This window comes from Rhinatrema bivittatum, chromosome 13, assembly GCF_901001135.1.
Source record: "Rhinatrema bivittatum chromosome 13, aRhiBiv1.1, whole genome shotgun sequence".
In the NCBI taxonomy this organism is placed as follows: domain Eukaryota; kingdom Metazoa; phylum Chordata; class Amphibia; order Gymnophiona; family Rhinatrematidae; genus Rhinatrema; species Rhinatrema bivittatum.
This window is the reverse complement of record NC_042627.1, coordinates 25,502,062-25,518,424: the sequence shown is the minus strand read 5'-3', so window position 1 is coordinate 25,518,424 and position 16,363 is coordinate 25,502,062. Positions and strand designations below refer to the sequence as shown.

General features: G+C 43.4%; 1 protein-coding gene across 4 annotated transcripts in view; it reads left to right on the top strand.

The window, feature by feature from the left end:
• The window catches only part of CHRNA5 (cholinergic receptor nicotinic alpha 5 subunit), a 33,734-nt gene extending 18,991 nt beyond the window's left edge, over positions 1-14,743 (top strand). For all 4 annotated transcript variants that reach the window (XM_029575268.1, XM_029575269.1, XM_029575270.1 and 1 more), the window contains 3 exons: positions 9,931-10,040; positions 11,496-12,327; positions 12,985-14,743. In XM_029575268.1, coding sequence (XP_029431128.1) covers positions 9,931-10,040; positions 11,496-12,327; positions 12,985-13,158 — 1,116 coding nt within the window. In that variant the 3' untranslated portion in view covers positions 13,159-14,743. The remainder of the gene's footprint in view (positions 1-9,930; positions 10,041-11,495; positions 12,328-12,984) is intronic.
• The last annotated feature ends 1,620 nt before the right edge of the window (positions 14,744-16,363 follow it).

Here is a 16,363-nt window from a genome sequence, read left to right as displayed (position 1 = left end):
CCCCAAAACAGAAAACGCCCTCCCAGCTGCGTGCCTCACCCTCGCCACGTCTCATCTTTTCCATCTTTTCAAAACTGTCACCCACTTCCTGTGCCCTAGGCCACCGTCTACCCCGCCTAACGCTTCTACCAGCCCTAGGTATATATAGGATGGGACAGAATCACAATATAAATCCTGCACCTCTAATTCCGTATTGCACACTCCACATCCACAAATTCCCTCAGGAATGAGTGCAGAACAGGCCTAGGATGATTCCTCTTACAACTCACCATACAAAAAAATATATTCAAATTCTGGTAGCACCTCAGTAACAGCAACACAGACTCCATGCATTGCGGATGCTTTGTGAAGTAACATTCAGCAACAATACACCAGGTCCTAGAACATCAATTCTCTTTTTATTGGAGAAATCAAACAAGCCAGATTGCTATAGATCCCTACACAGACACTACATGCAGATAACAGAATCCTGCACCTCAGTCACAAAAGCAGAATACAGACTGACCCTTAATTAATACAGAATTGGAAACAGAAACATGCAGGAAAAATCTGGACTAGAAGCTGAGAGAAGTCTGACTTTCAGGCCGATACAGAAAAATGCGCGGGAGAGCCGGCGAGCGCCCAGGCCACTCTTGGCGCGCGATTCAGGAGGGTGGCCTATGCAAATTAGGGCGTCCGCTGTCAGCGGGTTTGACAGCCGACGCTCAATTTTTCTGGCGTCCATTCTCAAACTTGCTGACAGCCATGGGTTCGGAAACCAGATGCCGGCAAAATTGAGCGTCTGGTTTTCAACCTGCGAGCCGTGGGCTGATTTAACTTTTTTTATTTTTTATTTTTAATTATTTTTTACTTTTGGGACCTCTGACTTAAAATTGCCATGATATTAAGTCGGAGGGTGCACAGAAAAGCAGTTTGTACTGCTTTCTGTATACTTTCCCGGTGCCGAGAGAAATTAACGCCTACCTTTGGGTAGGCGCTAATTTCTGAAAGTAAAATGTGCGGCTTGGCTGCACATTTTACTTGCTGAATCGCGCGGGAATAACTAATAGGGCCATCAACATGCATTTGCAAGTTGCGGGCGCTATTAGTTTCGGGGGGGGAGGGTTGGATGCGCGTTTTCGACGGGCTATTACCCCTTACTGAATAAGGGGTAAAGCTAGCGCATCGAAAACTCGCATCCAAACGCGGGTTAACAGTGCGCTCCGCCGGAGTGCACTGTTTGTGAGCAATGCAACAGTGAGAAAAGAAACGGAAATGTATTACCAAAGATAACATATTCCAATCACTAAAAACTGAAAAATAAAATGATGTTTCTCTGCCTTTGTTGGGCATGGTCCCAGTCTCTTTTCAGCTTCTCATTGGACTTCTCCTATCTCCTTTCCATTTCTTTCTCCTAATGTTGTCTTCCCTCCATCTCTCTCTGATTTTACCTTCCCCTTTAATAATTTTTCTCCATTTTTTTTCTTCTCTGTCTCTATTCATTTATAGGTAGATTTCACCTCTCCTTCTCCCCCTCACACTCCAGTCCTCAGTCTCCCTAAGAACATAAGATATGCCATACTGGGTCAGACCAAGGGTCCATCAAGCCTAGTATCCTGTTTCCAACAATGGCCAATCCAAGTCACAAGTACCTGGCAAGTACCCAAACATTAAATAAAACTCAAGCTTAATAGCAGTTTATGGATTTTTCATCTAGGAACTTATCTAAATTTTTTTTGAACTCAGTTACATTAACTGCTGTAACCACATCCTCTGGCAATGAATTCCAGAGCTTAACTATGAGCTGAGTGAAAAAGAATTCTCTTCTATTTGTTTTAAATGAGCTACTTGCTAACTTCATGGAGTACCCCCTACTCCTTCTGTTATCTGAGAGAGTAAATAACCGATTTACATTAACTTTTTCAAGTCCTTTCATGATTTTGTAGACCTCTATCATATACCACCCCCTTAGTCATCTCTTCTCCAAACTGAACATCCCTAATTTCCTTAGCCTTACCTCATAGGGCAGCCGTTCCATGCCCTTTTCTGCACTTTTTCTAGTGCAACTATATCTTTTTTTGAGATGTGGTGACCAGAATTTCACACGATATTCAAAATGCGGTATCATCATGGAGGCATTATGACATCTGTCATTTTACTTGCCATTCCCTTCTTAATAATTCCTAACATTGTTTGCTTTTTTTGATTGCCACAGCACACTAAGCCGACAATTTCAATGTATTATTCACTATGACGCCTAGATCTCTTTTCTGAGTGGTAACTCCTAAGATAGAACCTAACATTGTGTAACTACAGCAAGGGTTATTTTTCCCTAAATGCATCACTTTGCACTTGTCCATGTTAAATTTCATCTGCCATTTGGAAGCCCAATCTTCCAGTCTCACAAGGTCCTCCTACAATTTTATCACAATCCGCTTGAGATTTAACTCCTCTGCATAATTTTGTGTCATCCGCAAATTTAATCACCTCACTCGTCGTACCCCTTCCCAGACCATTTATAAATATATTAAAAAGCACTGGCCAAGTACAGATCCCTGAGGAATTCCACTGTATACCTTTTTCCACTGTGAAAATAGACCATTTAATCCTACTCTGTTTCCTATCTTTTAACCAGTTTGCAATCCACAAAAGGACATCGCCTCCTATCCCATAAGAACATAAGAAATTGCCTTGCTGGGTCAAACCAAGAGTCCATCAAGCCCAGCATCCTGTTTCCAACAGAGGCCAAACCAGGTCACAAGAACCTGGCAAGTACCCAAACCCCATGACTTTTTAGTTTTCTTAGAAGTCTCTCCTATGGGACTTTGTGAAACACCTTCTGAAAATCCAAATACACCACATCTACTGGTTCACTTTTGTCCACATGTTTATTCACCCCTTCAAAAAAAACATAAGATTTGTGAGGCAAGACTTCCCTTGGGTAAATCCTTGCTGGCTGTGTCTCATTAAACCATGCCTATCTAAATGTTTTGTGATTTTATTCTTTCCACAATTTTTCCCCGGCACTGTGTCAGGCTCTCCAATCTATAGTTTCCCGGATCATCTGTGGAGCCCTTTTTAAATATCGGGGTTACATTGTCCTTCTTCCAATCTTCAGGTACAACGGATGTTTTTAATGATAGGTTACAAATTAATTGAAATAGGTCTGAAATATCATTTTTTAGTTCTTTCAGAACCCTGGGGTGCATACCATCCAGTCCAGGTGATTTACTACTTTTCAGTTCGTCAGTCTGGCCTACCACTTCTTCCAGGTTTGATTTGGTTCAGTTCATCTGAATCATCACCCTTGAAAACCTTCTCCGGAACAGGTATCTCTCCTAAGTACCCCTTTAACCCCTTGATCATCTAACGGTCTGACTCCCTCGCAGGCTTTCTGCTTTGGATTGATTTAAAAAAAAGATTTTATTGTGAGTTTTTGCCTCTACAGCCAATTCTTTTTTTCAAATTCTCTCTCTCTTAGCCAGCGCTTATGCATTATTTTCTTCTGATGGATCCTTCTTCCAATTTTTTAATGAAGATCTTTTAGCTAAAATAGCCTCTTTTCACCTCACTTTTTAGCCAAGCTGGCAATCGTTTGACTTTCCTTCCACCTTTCTTAATGCAAGGAATACATCTGGACTGCACTTCTAGGATGGTATTCACTTTCCAATCTACCAACTAGCTTTTCATCTCCCATTCTCACCCTCCCCATCTCTTACTCCTTCTCCAGCATCCTATTCCCCTATCTTTCACTCACTCCTTAATCTCCCATTTCTATTCTCTATACTTACCCTCCCCCACCCCTTATCTACCTTTCTCTGGCTCTAGTCCCCTGACCAGTCTGAGCTCCTTTCCTGTCACTCCTCCCCTTTCTTGGACCTCCAGCTCTTTTCTTCTATCTCTTACCCACTACCCAGCTTCCTGTTTGTACTTTCAGCTCCCTCCCCAGCTACCCCATTTCCACCCTCTCTCTCTTCCTTCACAGACCGATCCCTTTTCTCTCTCACCCCCTCTACAGCCCCATCTTTTTTTTTTTACTGCCTCTCAAACTCTCCCCACTCTCTCAAGGGCCTTCACAATCTCTCTCCATCCCTCCCCACCTTTTTGCATCCTGTCTCACATCCGCAGTCTACACTCCCCGCCCAATCACCTAGTCCCCACAGTCACTCTCAATCTTTCCATTTCAACTCTCCCACCCAATCTCTAAATCTGTGCTCTTCTGTTCTCCCACCCAAACTCTGAATCCCTATTCCCCTCCCCTCATACTTGTGTCCCTACTGGTGCCCAAGACCTTTCTTGTCCTCGCGTCCTTTTCTTTTTTTTCCAGCACAGAATAGAAAGCCAGAGATAAGTGCCATTAACCAGGTGTGTCTAACTTACTTGTTTCTCTGCTCCTGCCGCAGGTGCCTCTTCCTCCCATATGATTCAAACTGTGCTCTTTAAACATCTGAGCGCCGTTTGAACTGCATAGGAGGAAGGGTCACCAGCAGCAGCAGAGGACAAAGTAATTTCGAAGCACTCAATCCCCAGCATCTCATCCGTGCTTTCCGCTGGACCAGATAGGTTTGCAGGTCTAGTTTTAGATAAGGCCATGGCAGAAACTTGGGAGGGAGCCCAAGATCCTGGAAGCTCTCCCTCCTGTTCCCTCACCATGGTCCATTCCTGAGAAGTTTTCCATCCTACCCTCCTCTCCCCTTACATGCTTCCTGGGTGCTGTCCCTCTTATCTTTATTGGGGATTTGCCTTCCCCCCCCTCAGGTGCTCCCTCCTGCCTTCCCCCACCAAGACCCCTTCTTCTTGAGTGCCTCCATGATCCCTTCTTCATTGATCTGCTCCCCCACCCCCCTCCAATTCCCCTTCTTGGGTGCTTAGCCTCTTCCCCCATGGACCCTTCTTGGATACTCTTCTACCTGCCCTCCCCCCCCCCCCCCATGCTCTCTTCCTGGGTTCTCACTTACCCATTGCCCCTTCCTGTATGCTATTCCTCCATGCTTCCTTCCTAGGTTCTCTCCCTCTACAACCTCATGGATCCTTCCTGGGTGCTTTCTCTCCTGACCTCCTTCCCATCCTTAGCCTCCTCATCACTCATCTAATTTGGCTGATCAGAGCCAGCACTGGGAGGAAAGCAGGGTAATTACCCTGAGGCCCCAAGCCACAGGGGACTCCATGACTTGCCCAAGGCAGCGGAGATCATGGGGCCTTTGAGACATACACTCACAGACCCTGCAGTGCCTCCACCCCATAATTACTATGATCTAGGGAACCCAAGTGAGAGGAGGGGGGCAGGGCCATCACAGAGCCTATAACCATGCACGCCTCACAGGCCCCACATAGATTGCCTCTCTGATCTTCATGGCACCAACTTGAAGATCACTGCTGCCCGGATCTTGATTCCTTCGTCTTCACTTTAGGCAGGCAGCAGATTCCTTGTGGCGTGGGAGTTCAGGCCAATTGCCCTGTTCCCTCCCAGTCTGGAAGTTGGGGTGGCAAGTAGTATTTTTTTGGGGAGGTGGGCACTTGCCATTCCTAAACCCCACTGCCATCCCCCACCAACCTTCAAAGCAATACCTCTGCTATAAATAATTTTTTATGGGTGGGCAGAAAAGATTTATTGATATAATAACACCACATTTTCAGGGCAACTCAGGAGGAGAGTGGACCAAGAGGAGTTGGGCTTGAGCATTTTTTTTTGGTCCATGTATTCCACAAATACACATTTTGCAATTTTTGTCTCCTAATAACTTGTCTGTTTTGCATTCCTTCTGCATTTGATCCACACACGAAAGTGTTTAGCACATCAGCGAGTGCACGGGGATTATGACAGGGATATTTTCGGGGTGGGGGCTGAAATCCATATATTCCATTAATTCATGGATGCAAATATGCCAATGAATAAGAACTTCACATAAAGTACTTTTACCCATTTATTGTGGCCATCAGAATAGACATTTCTGGTAAGCAAACTACCTTCGTTGCCTTACATTTAATCATCAGCCAATGTAATCTTTCTTCTCTATGCACTTAAATTAAACTTATCTTAGTGATGTGTGAAGCAGGTGTGAATATCTCACAACTCTCACAGAGAATTCAGAACCCCAGGTATAAATTGTGTACAGTGGAGCTGTATTCAATAGTTGTGGTAGAACAAGAGCTGTGACTCAGACACCCTATTTCCCCAGCTTTGAAGGATCCTATGTAGCCACTGCAACTGCCACAAAGAGGTCGGACATGCAGGGTTCAGAATCCCAGGAATAATTGGATTATGGTCTGTTCTGGCAGAATAAGGCCTGTGATAAAAAGACATCCTCTCTCCCTGCTGTTATCCTTACATAATGCATTTTCTGCATTGGAAAACGAGGAAGCCCCAGCAATAGAATCTGAAGTGATGTCTGAAAGGGAAGTTAGTCAGGCAACGCACCCAGAAACCCTCCAACAGGATCAAATGTCTTAAAAGAAAGCTGCTTCTGCTGGGAGACTCGGTCATCAGAGGAACAAGTTGGGAACTCACGTTGATGGGGACACATGCGTTAAATGCCTTCCAGGATTCTCAGATATTATAAAGGCAAACGAGGGGGTCATCACAATGATAGAAGAAAGTAAGAACCCTAACAACAATGTTATGATCCATCTGGGGACCAATGACCTCACTAGAAATGGTTTCCACAAAGTACAGGAAGATTTCCAAAATCTAGGGCAGAAGATTACACACATGGTAAAGATTAATGCCTTTTCAGATATGTTACCTGTTTATGGAAAGGGAAAGGTTATGCCATATAGAGAATTTCAGTGCCTGGCTCAAAACCTGGTGTAAAGAATATGGATTTGGATACGTTGGAGGCTGGGGTCATGTATGGAGCAATAAAAGATGATATGGTAAGGATGGCCTACATTTGTCAATGGCAGGAAAGAGGATGCTAAGTGAGAAATTCAGATCATACATTATCAGGCAGTGAATTTGGCAAGTCACCCCCAAGCAAAACAGGAAGAGAGAAAAGGAAGTAAAATCAATCAGTTCAAAAAAGCAGAAAAAGTGAAGGTGAAGAGCAGCTGGAAAGCTATGGCTACAAATGCTCGTAGTCCGGGCAACAAACTCCCAGACCTGCAGGCCCTAATGGTAGAGGCGGGCTTGGACATTGTAGCTGTTATGGAGACCTGGTTCACTGATTCTTATAATTGGGATACAGCCATTCTGGGCTAAAACTTGCTAAGGACAGAGAAGACAGAAAAGGGGGAGAAGTAGCTCTTTATGTCAAGTACAAGATCCAAGCAACTGAATTGTAAGGGACATGGGGTAGAGAAGAAGCATTGTAGACCATCCTAAAAAAATAAGAAGATGGTGCTTCCATTTTTACTGGAATGAGCTACAGGCCACCGACTCAAACAGAAGAACTGGACAGAGAACTCATCCAAGACATCCAAAAGGTAGGAAAGAAAGGCAAAATGTTACTCATTGGAGATTTTAATCTTCTGGATGTGGATTGGAACATCCCTTCTGTGGAATCTACAACTCTAGAGAGAGTGGATGCCCTTCAACGGGCACTACTCAAACAACTGGTATTGGAACACACAAGGGAGTGTGTGACACTTGATCTACTGCTCACTAATGGTGATATCTCTACTATTTGGGTAGGGGCTCACTTGAGCACCAGTGATCAGACAGTATGGTTCAATATCTCAAATAGGGTACAGAAAAGTCACACAAAGACCAGAGTTTTGAATTTCACAAAGATGAACTTTGTTAAAATGGGGACGAACCTGGAATACTGGGAGAAAATGAGTAAGGTGGAAGAGCAGTGGGCCAAATTAAAAGGAGTTATTACAAAGGCGCACTCATGCTCTTCAAGGGCTGTGAAGCCAGGGAACCAACCTCGATGCTTGGCATGATGTAGCACTGCCACTCAACCACCAGTCGGGCCCAGCGATGCTTACCGTTTTGGAAAATGCCCCCTTCTTCACCCCTCTCATTACTGCATGTACATTAAGGTGCTGCTGCACTGACTCATCAAACAGCTCCATACGCTGCTAAAGGATGCATACAGCATGAAGATTAGGCTCAGGAAAAGGACATTATTAGAACTGGGGGGGAGGCAGGTGTATGGCCATAATGAAATGGGCACAGCACTTATTTCTCAGAAGATAGAGAAATATTTAAAAACCGTATACTAGGGAAAAAAGGAAGGAGACCTGTGAATAAGATCAAAACAGCCACTGTTGGAAACAGGATGCTGGGCTTGATGGACCTGATCTGACCCAGTATGGCAATTTCTTATGTCCTTATGAAACAGGCAAGTGTTGGTTTTTGTTTTTTTTTGTTTTTTTTTAAGCAATCTGTCTAGTAGTTCTAATTTAAATGCTGGAAAGCTGCATTTCTTTTTCCCTTCGACTTAGGATTGATGAGTGGATCAGAGTATAGTAGCCTCCTCACAATTATCTTACCACCAGGGCTAGATTTACTTCTTGCATGCCTTAAGGCACAGAGCAGAAGGGGGAGGGCGGTGACAATTGATGATGGCTGCCTCCTAGGCTCACCCTCCGGCTAGCAGGCACCTCCTCTGCCTAATGGAAAATCTGGCCGTTTCTCTCTCTCCATAGGCGATAAGCACTGCGTTATGCTTCCCTCTGTACACCACCTAATGTGCAACCCAGTCTGGCAGGCTGCAGAAAGCCATCTGACCTGTGATTAAGGATCCCAGAGTTTTCTTGTCTATGGAGAAGTATAGAATGGTATGTCAGAATAAAAATGCATGGGCGAACTGAGGGAGACCCCATGCATATCCTCAGGTTAAAAACAGAGAACGAACATTGCCACAAAGAAGAAAAAAAATAAGTAAAAGTGTAATTTTACATAATATATAAATAGGTGAAAACCATGCCTTCCAACTTTGACCCTATTGAAAAACTATCTCCCCTGTCCTGGATCAAGGTAATTTGCAATAAGGAAGGGGCCGGGCCCAAGATCCACCTTCTCCCCAAGTTTGCACCCAATCCGTTGCCTATTATGGAACTTACGTGGACAGACAAGACAGATTGATTCACTGCTGTGTGTTCAGCCTTGGTTGAAAAGTGCTAAAAATTCAGAAAGGCATAGAAATTGTTAAAAAAGCAGGGCTGGCATGAGTTATGCCTCCAGACTGTATTATTTATTGATGTATCTGTATTTTATTGATATTGTGTTTTGTTTGTAAACCGCTTTGGGTTGAATGTTCAACGAAAGCAGTCTATATGTAACAGAACATAAAACCTAGGTTTGCTGGACAAATCAGTGCCTGGCCTACCTTTTTCTGCACCTGGGGCAGATATTCAGAATTATGCCCTTCCCCTGACCCCGCATCCCCCCCCAACCTTGGCTGGCATGTGGTTACTCCTGCACAGCACATGCTCATTTGGTGGCCAAGCCACAGCCGTCCCTCTGGAGGCAGTGATTCCAGCAACGCAGCCTTCCTAGATCCTCCTTCACTCCACTCCCCGACCTGCATTCCCCTCTTCTACAAACGGAAGGGCATCGAACAGGGAGGAAAGCCATGGAAGGATGCATGCAAGTCTCTGTTGATATCTTCTTAGGATGTGCATATAGAGAGCAGGGGGGGATGGCTGAGCTCGCCCCACCTCAGCTCTGCCTCCCACATCACCGCTTTGATCTTTCCTCTCAGTTGCTACGAGTCCAGGTGAGACAGGAGGCAGAATTGATAATGTGTGAGGGGTTGGAAGGGTGCCCCCAGCATCTACAGAGCTGGCACCTAGCAATGTATACGGTTTTCTGCCAATATCTTCTCTGGATGTACACACAGCATTCATGTGGTTTATCGCACATTTTGAATTGCTTGGTATTTACATCCTACACTGCTATGTCAAAACTGCTGAAACCCTAACAGGCTTCTGGGATTTATAACTCCAGAGCTAATGTTAGAATTGATTGCGTAATACCATAGCTTGTTTTTATATTTGTTTTAGGAATGGGTAGATGTGAAATTAAGATGGGATCCTGATGAGTACGCTGGAATCAGATCTATTCGTGTCCCTTCAGATTCTATTTGGACTCCTGATATTGTTCTGTATGACAAGTAAGACTTTTTTTTTTTTTATAATCACTTTTCTGTGTTCATGCAACTGGTAGAATGGGAAGTGAGGCAGAGTTGGGCTAAGTGAGGTCCCCATGCAATATTCTAGACGTGCCCTTAGCAGATTCTTGCCCACATAGGTTTTCCAAATGATTAGGAGTGCTCAATAGAAATTCCACCCTCTCGGCCAGAAAGTCTTACCCAATGCAACAGCAAAAATTTATGTTGGTTGTTTATTAGGAGCATAGACAATTGCCCAGATCAATCCTTTCGTCATCCATCTCAATTTTACTAGCAATTAAACTTTTCTTGTCATTCCTTGTCATATTTATCACATTAACCTTTGCTGTTTCCTTTATGAGAATAGCTACCCCTGAGCTATTGGTCATGCCTGCAGAAAACTATAGGCCCTGTACCCATTCAGTTTATTATGAGCTGCCCTCTCTAGTGTGACATCAGAATATAAGGCTTTCCGTACTGGGTCAGACCAAGGGTCCATCAGGCCCAGTATCCTGTTTCCAACAGAGGCCAAACCAGGCCACAAGAACCTGGCAAGATGCCCAGAAGGTAGACAGATTCCACATTGCTTATCCCAAGAATAAGTAGTGGATTTCTGCAACTCTACCTTAATTGTTAATGGACTTTTCCTCCAGGAACTTGTCCAAACCTTTTTTTTTAAATGCAGCTATATTAATAGCTTTCACCACATCCTCTGCCAACAAATTCCAGAGCTTAATTATGCATTGAGTAAAAAAAAAGTGTCTTATTAGTTTTAAATGTATTACCCAGTAACTTCCATTGTGTCTCACCTGGTCTTTGTTCTTTCTGAAAGAGTAAACATCTGATTTAATATTTACTCATATCATATCTCCCCTCCGCTGTCTTCTCCAAGCCTTGCTTCCTGCCAGAGGATCATCAGATGCAGCTACAGTATAACATATTAACACTTCCTATGGCTCCAGGAGAAGCCTAATGGTTAGAGCAGCAGGCTAAGAAGTGGGGAAGCCAAGGTTCACCTTCTACTGATGCTACATGAGACTTAGGGAAAGTCACCTTCATTGCCTCAGGAATAAAATTAGATTGTAAGGCTTCTGAAAATGGGAATGTAACTGACCCTGAGCTACCACTGAAAAGGCACAAGCTAAATCCAAACAAATAAAAATAAAGTACAAAATACGTTATCAGTTTTACCTTTTAGGTACATGACTTTAATTATATCCAGACACTTAGTTAGTTGCCTTTTGATTTGGATTGATTCTATTTTTGGAACAAGCTTCCTTGAAATAGCCCTAACCAAAACACTAATTTCTCCAAGCAAACGAATGCACAGATAGCTCCCACCAAGGTAGATTACACCATGGTCAATTCTTGGCTAGGTGGCATGACATCCCGCGGAACTGTCTTTTTTCTAAAGAAATTTGTGATTGGAGCTGAATACAATGTTTCTCCTCTTTATAGTGCTGATGGGCGTTTTGAAGGATCAGTTACCAAATCAGTAGTAAAATACGATGGCACCATTACTTGGACTCCACCAGCAAACTATAAGAGCTCCTGTACTATAGATGTCACTTTCTTTCCTTTTGATCTACAAAACTGCTCCATGAAGTTTGGATCCTGGACTTATGATGGATCACAGGTTGACCTCATTCTAGAGGACTACGAAGTAGACAAGAGAGATTTCTTTGACAATGGAGAATGGGAGATAGTGACTGCGACAGGAAACAAGGGGAACAGAACTGACGGGTGCTGCCGCTACCCGTTTATCCTATACTCATTTATCATCAAACGGTTCCCACTTTTTTATACCCTGTTTCTCATTGTTCCTTGCATAGGGCTTTCATTTTTAACGATCCTTGTTTTTTACCTTCCCTCAAATGAAGGTGAGAAGATCGCCCTATGCACGTCAGTGCTTGTGTCTTTGACCGTCTTTCTTCTGGTCATTGAAGAGATCATTCCATCCTCATCCAAAGTCATCCCTCTCATTGGTGAGTACTTGGTCTTCACTATGATTTTTGTCACACTGTCCATTGTGATAACTGTTTTTGCCATTAACATTCACCACCGCTCCTCCTCAACACACAATACTATGGCACCTTGGGTTCGGAAGATATTTCTCCATAAACTTCCAAAACTTCTTTGTATGAGGAGTCATGTCGACAGATACTTTACGAGAAAAGAAGAAACCAGCATGGCGAGTGGCTCCGAATCATCCAGGAACACCTTGGAAGCAGCCCTCGATTCTATCCGCTATATCACAAGGCATGTCATGAAGGAGCACGATGTCCGTGAGGTAGAGTTACAGCTTCATTTTCCTGGATTGCACTGGGATGGGATTTTTGGTGGTGTTGTTTGTTTTAATGGAACAGGTACAAAGTAAAAATGTCAGCATCAACACTTGAAAGCAGCACGGCGGCACAGATAATCTGGAGTTGTATTTGCTGTTGTAAGAAGTCCAGGCTTATGACAAAAGTGAGGTATTCAAAACGGTCAAGACTGTAGGCTTGGAGAAAGTGTACCTTCCCCAACGTTGAGGTCCTTGTTCCATCATCAGTTGGCATGAGGTTGAAGGGGGTGAGGGGAGAGAGAGGAAAGAGTGAGTATGAAATAAGACTAAGTGCAAAAATCAGTGGTAGCAGTCACAGAAATAGACACAGTCTTGTACATTGAAGGACACCACCTTACACACACTCTAAAATGAATTCTAGAAGGAAGTTCTCTTTGGCACAATGCAAGTATTAAGAAGGGCATTAGCAGAGAATTTGAGAGTTCAAAATCAGATTCAGTACACCCTGGCTTACCAGTGAGGCTCATCCCAGTCCAGCTTTGCACAAAAGCAATCCATTTGGGGATGGGGACACTGCCCTATAACTTCACAGCTCCAGCACCTGTATGAATGTGGTAATAGCACATCTGTATCAGACATATAAGGCATTTTCTTATTTTACAGGTTGTTGAGGACTGGAAATTTGTGGCCCAAGTACTCGATCGGATGTTTTTGTGGACTTTTCTCCTGGTCTCCATCATTGGATCAGTTTTGCTGTTCATTCCCGTTATTCATAAGTGGGCAACCATAATCGTGCCCATCCATGTTGAAAATATGCATGGAGATCAAAATAAATGAAGTTGTTTTTCAATGTATTTTTTTTAGGTAACTGGTGAAATACAGTTGCAAGAAAAATGCATGGGCCTTGTGTTCATAAAGGTGGAGATTAAGTTTCTGTATTTTTGTTGTACATTGCAAGTAATATGAAAAATTCACACACACGAAATCTTTTATGTAAAACAAATTAAAAGACACAATGTTAACACTCCTTAAATCTAACTTTTCACAAGACACTTTATGCAGAATAAATATAATTTTATCTGAAAGCAATGGGTTTGCCGTCAGTTTGCAAACAGAATCATCTTGATTTTAGCGAGCACAGCCTCATCCGAACCCCTGCGCTCGGACGGTGAGAAGAACCCAGAAGTGACATTGTAAAGAGGGGACATGAAAGTAGGTTCAGAACTATCATTTCCCCCCCCCCCCCCCCCCCAAAGAAAGATGGACAGGTTTCAGTGAAACCTCCCTGTGCAATTCTTTTGTTATTTCTTTTAAGCAGATTCTTAACAATTGCACTGCTGACTTGCAAACAGAGCCTGCTGCCCCCCTTCTCCCTCCCCACTGCCAAAACTAACAGCTGACCTGGCACAGTGGATGTCCTTTGCAACAAGGGTACAGGATAATGGGTGTGGCTACAGGGCAGGGGGTTAGAAAAAAAAAAGCTTTCACCATTAGTCAAGATTTTCATCTGGTCCATTGAAAATGGGTCTCAGAAGAACCGAGTGGGGCCCAAGGAGTCGTCTTTGGGCTTTCAGCGTAAATCGGAACCAGCCTGCCTTGGGCTTTCGGCACAAGCTCTCATTTCTCTCTCCCAGCTTCGTCGCTGCCTCCCACCTCCAGAACCTGGCTAATGTAAGGCAGAGACGCTCCCTGCTCCCACATCCTTCTGGCGGCTCTAGTCTTTTAGGTCCGTCTTGCAGGCCAGCATTCACTTGTTCTGCTACTGCTTGTGACCCATTTCCTGATTCCGGCTCCTGCCCTGCACCCTGGCTGCTGCTGCTGCTCCACATCCAGATCAACTCCAGTTTTTTGTTACCTGCTGCCTCTAAGTGAAATGGGTGATGTTCCTCCAGGGTGACAGCGCCTGGCTGGAAGCAGGGGGCTTGTGTGCTGGTTTCTGGAGAGAATGCCTGTCCTTGGCTCCTTTCCAAGGACAGAACTGCTAGAACTGGAAAAGGGAAGGCTATTAAAAAAAAAAAACAAAACCTGACAAATCCCATCAGTAGTACCAAAAGCAGCAGCCTCTGCCACTAGTGCCTAATAGATGTTAGTACCAACTGAAGCGGAAGCCCAAAGGTACAGAAAGAAACTTCCAGACCAAAAATACCAATTGGGGGAAAATAAAAAAAAAAGTTAGGACAGTGACGCAGAAGGTGGTCTGAGTGCAATGTCTCTGCAGTCCTAGATGGTCCCTTGGGACGGCTGCTAATGCCTTTCCCAGCCACACTGCACATGATAGCCAAGATATGAATTTCTACCATGCGTAGCACAGTGCACTACAAAGGCAAAACACAAAACAATGCCTGTCAATGGCAAAATTTGTGAACCATCTGGTAAAAAAAAAAAAAGCCTCACACCATATGGAGCTATACTTTTTCTCCCTGACATCCCCAATCAGATAAAGTAATTGTTTTACAGTTTGTTAATACTGCCATCTGGTAAGCTGCTGTTTTTATTTGGATGTTTTTCCTTCACTGTATGACATTTCTGCTCAGTTCTTTCCCTCTGACTCATCGGGGAGTTTTCACTCAGAGCCCCCTCAGGACTGGCCCCATTTTCTCTCACAGGCAGACTGACTGTCATTGTGATTACGGCAGCTGGAATGCACTGGAAGCTAGGGGATGCTAGGGAACGCACTAGTGACAGTCAACATAAAAGCCAAGGCCTTGCTTATTTTAAAGAAATCCTTGGCGAAAGGCATCAGGCACAGGCTAGAACATATATATTATATATATATATATATATGACTATGATATGAATACGATCGATGTATGTTATGTGGTTTTACTTTTAAAGAATTTTGTAACTTTCTGCACAGGGTGTGACAGTGTTTTTCACTTGTGTGTTTGTATAAATCCATGTGAACATATAATAGGCACAGTAGAGTATATGGCAAAGGGAGCTATGCATGAATGTTGGTGTACATTTGTAGAAAAATTTTGTATAAAAACTAGTAAAAATGTCTTTGTATCGATATAGGCGTTACATTAGTACTCTTTCCTTAGGGTGTTCTAGTAAATGTACTAACTGACAATCCACGTTCAGCTGAACAACCATTAGGTGATATAAAAAAAAAAAAAAATCAAAGCAATCAGCGGGTGTTGAAGCCCCACTAACAAAAGAGAGGATGGGAGGGGAATTTTTAAATGCTCAATTGTGAAAATAGAACACTATTTTTTAAAGTGCTATATGCTTCAATCACTTAAACTTCTCTAATTTAGAATGTCCATAAACACTTATCGGAGTTGGCACAGACTGCCAGCATGTGTGATGGGCTAAAAAAAAAATCCATTTGTACTTTAATAATAATTTAAAATAAAAAAAATAATTCTCCAAATCAAGGACCATTTTTATAATGTATACTTTATAGCTGGGAAGAATCATTAATGTTAAACCCAGCAAGTTAAATTCAGTGGAAAGGGGAGGCAGTGAAGCGTGGAAAGGCAGAGGAGGACATTGATTGAATGAATACGCCAAAGAGAGAAGGGGAAGGAAGCTTCTTAAATCCCCTAACAAAGCCCCCCCCGGCCTGTTTTTAACTTGAGCTCTGACTCTAACCTTCATCTATTTGCTGAGGATATTGTATCATTGCAGTGGGTTAAAGTGGAGGGGTTTGAACCCTAACCTTTCATGACTACTGTACCCCTTTCAAGAGTCTGAGATGGCTCATGTACCCCTGGGGTTCATACAACATTCAAAGCTGCATACACTGCACTTTATTTTTTTTTTCTCTACCATGATGGTAAGAGTTTTCCTTTCTCCATTAATCTTGTCCTTTCCATGCTCTTTTTTCCTGCAGGTTTGTCTCTATTCTTCATCCACCTGCTTCTCAGATCTTTTTCTTTAATCTCCTCAAAAGTATTGTTTGTTTTCTCTCTTCTGCTTCTCTCCCATTTCCCTATTGCTTCCCCTGACCTCGCCGAGCATGCCATCTCTTTGCAGACTTCATCTTTGCCTCCATTCCCTTCACCTACCAAACTCCCTTTCACCTCCCTCAATTAAT